Source organism: Myotis davidii, unplaced genomic scaffold (genome assembly GCF_000327345.1).
Source record: "Myotis davidii unplaced genomic scaffold, ASM32734v1 scaffold573, whole genome shotgun sequence".
In the NCBI taxonomy this organism is placed as follows: Eukaryota; Metazoa; Chordata; class Mammalia; order Chiroptera; family Vespertilionidae; genus Myotis; species Myotis davidii.
Window position 1 is genome coordinate 218,658 of NW_006285997.1, and position 1,597 is coordinate 220,254.

General features: G+C 62.7%; 1 protein-coding gene across 1 annotated transcript in view; it reads left to right on the forward strand.

The window, feature by feature from the left end:
* The window catches only part of EGFR (epidermal growth factor receptor), a 44,715-nt gene extending 43,548 nt beyond the window's left edge, over positions 1 to 1,167 (forward strand). Inside the window, exon 26 of the mRNA XM_015559686.1 lies at positions 1 to 1,167. Coding sequence (XP_015415172.1) covers positions 1 to 147 — 147 coding nt within the window. The 3' untranslated portion in view covers positions 148 to 1,167.
* The last annotated feature ends 430 nt before the right edge of the window (positions 1,168 to 1,597 follow it).

Sequence of the window (1,597 nt, forward strand, 5' to 3'; positions counted from 1 at the left end):
CACCACAGCAGCCTGGACAACCCCGACTACCAGCAGGACTTCCTGCCCAAGGAGGCCCAGGGCAACGGCCTCTTCCCGGGGCCCACGGCCGAGAACGCAGACTACCTGCGGGTGGGCCTGCCGAGCAGCGAGTCCACTGGCGCGTGACCGAGGAGGTGGCCACGGCCGCCCGGCCAGCCTGCAGCCCCCGGGACCGGCCACGCAGCTCCCAGGCCTGCCAGCCACCGCCATGCCCCACCACTCCTGTCCCCGCCCCGGACTGGTCTGGCCGGATCCAAGGATCTTCTTAGATCGTCTGACCGGCCCCCTTTCGGCCAGGCGGCGCCCCACTCAGACGTGCGCTGGCAGGTTGCGCTCTGAGGCTCCTCAGAAGGCACCGGAAAGAATGCCGTCGGGGGCAGACGCGCACCCGGCAATGAGGCACCTTCGCAAAGAAAGCTGCCTACACTGAGGAGGTACTGCTCGGGGCCCGGGGGTTTTCAGGGTCGGTACTGGCCCGGTTCCAAATGGGCTCCTCTGATGAGGAAGAGGCCTGACCGTCCGGAGCTCACACTGCCCTGAGGACAGGGGCCCGCCTGGGACCAAGAGCAAGGCCAGCCTGAGGGGACGCGGACCATCGGCTCTGCCTCTGCTCTCCCCGACCGGTCACACGCCCTCCCTGACCCCAGCGGCTGATGGTACGCGGCACAGCGCCCGTCGTGGCAGGTACGAGAGGATGAGCCACTGTGCCCCCTTCCTGGGCAGGGAGGACCGAGGACAGACTCCTCCTCGGACTCGCTTTTCTGTCTGTGTCCCCGTGGTCCTCGCCCTCCATCCCTTGACCGGCGTCTTCCCGTGACAAGCCTTAAGACTTCCTTGTTTGTTCTCCATTCCATTCCTTTGGGAACCCGATACGGTTTCCCCGTCAGCAAGAGGAAACGGTACAGCCAACAGGCCGGGCCAGCTCCCAGTCGAGTCAGCAGCATTCAGACCAGAAGCCTTTAATCAAGTCGCGAACCTTCTCAGAGGAAGTCCATCTGGCCTTGGGGGGTCGGGGAGAGCGCAGATCCGGAGGCTGCGGAGAGGAAGCTGTGCTGGAGTCTGGCTGAGTCTCCCCCAAAAAGATTCGCTTAGGCTACTCGTAGAAAAACCCTTCCTTCTTTCACTTTAAATGTTTTTTACTCGAAAGGTACTCTGCTCTTCCCTTTGGGGAACCCCCCCTCCCCGTGTGAATAGACCCAGGCACCCACTCAGCCTCGCACTGCCGCTTCCCCGCGGGGAGTGACGATGGGGTGGAGAGGGTGGGATTCAGGTGGCAAATAGGAAGGCGTGAGTTTGACGTTGACGCTAATGCCTTCGCAGCATCTGCAGGTGCATGAGAGGAGAAAATGTTTTTCCTTCTTTAACAAAAGTCTCTCTCCTCGGACAGCCCAGTGAGGTGGGGCGCCGACACCCCGACCTGTGCGAGGTGGGCCTCCCCAGTGCGTTACACACTCGTAGCCGCACCCACCCGCCCACCGAGCCCAGCAAGACGCATTCCCCCCACCTCTCTGGCCCGGGCTGTGCTCACCCACACGCACGTGCAAAATTGTCCTTTCGTTTTTGAAAGATTTAGGAC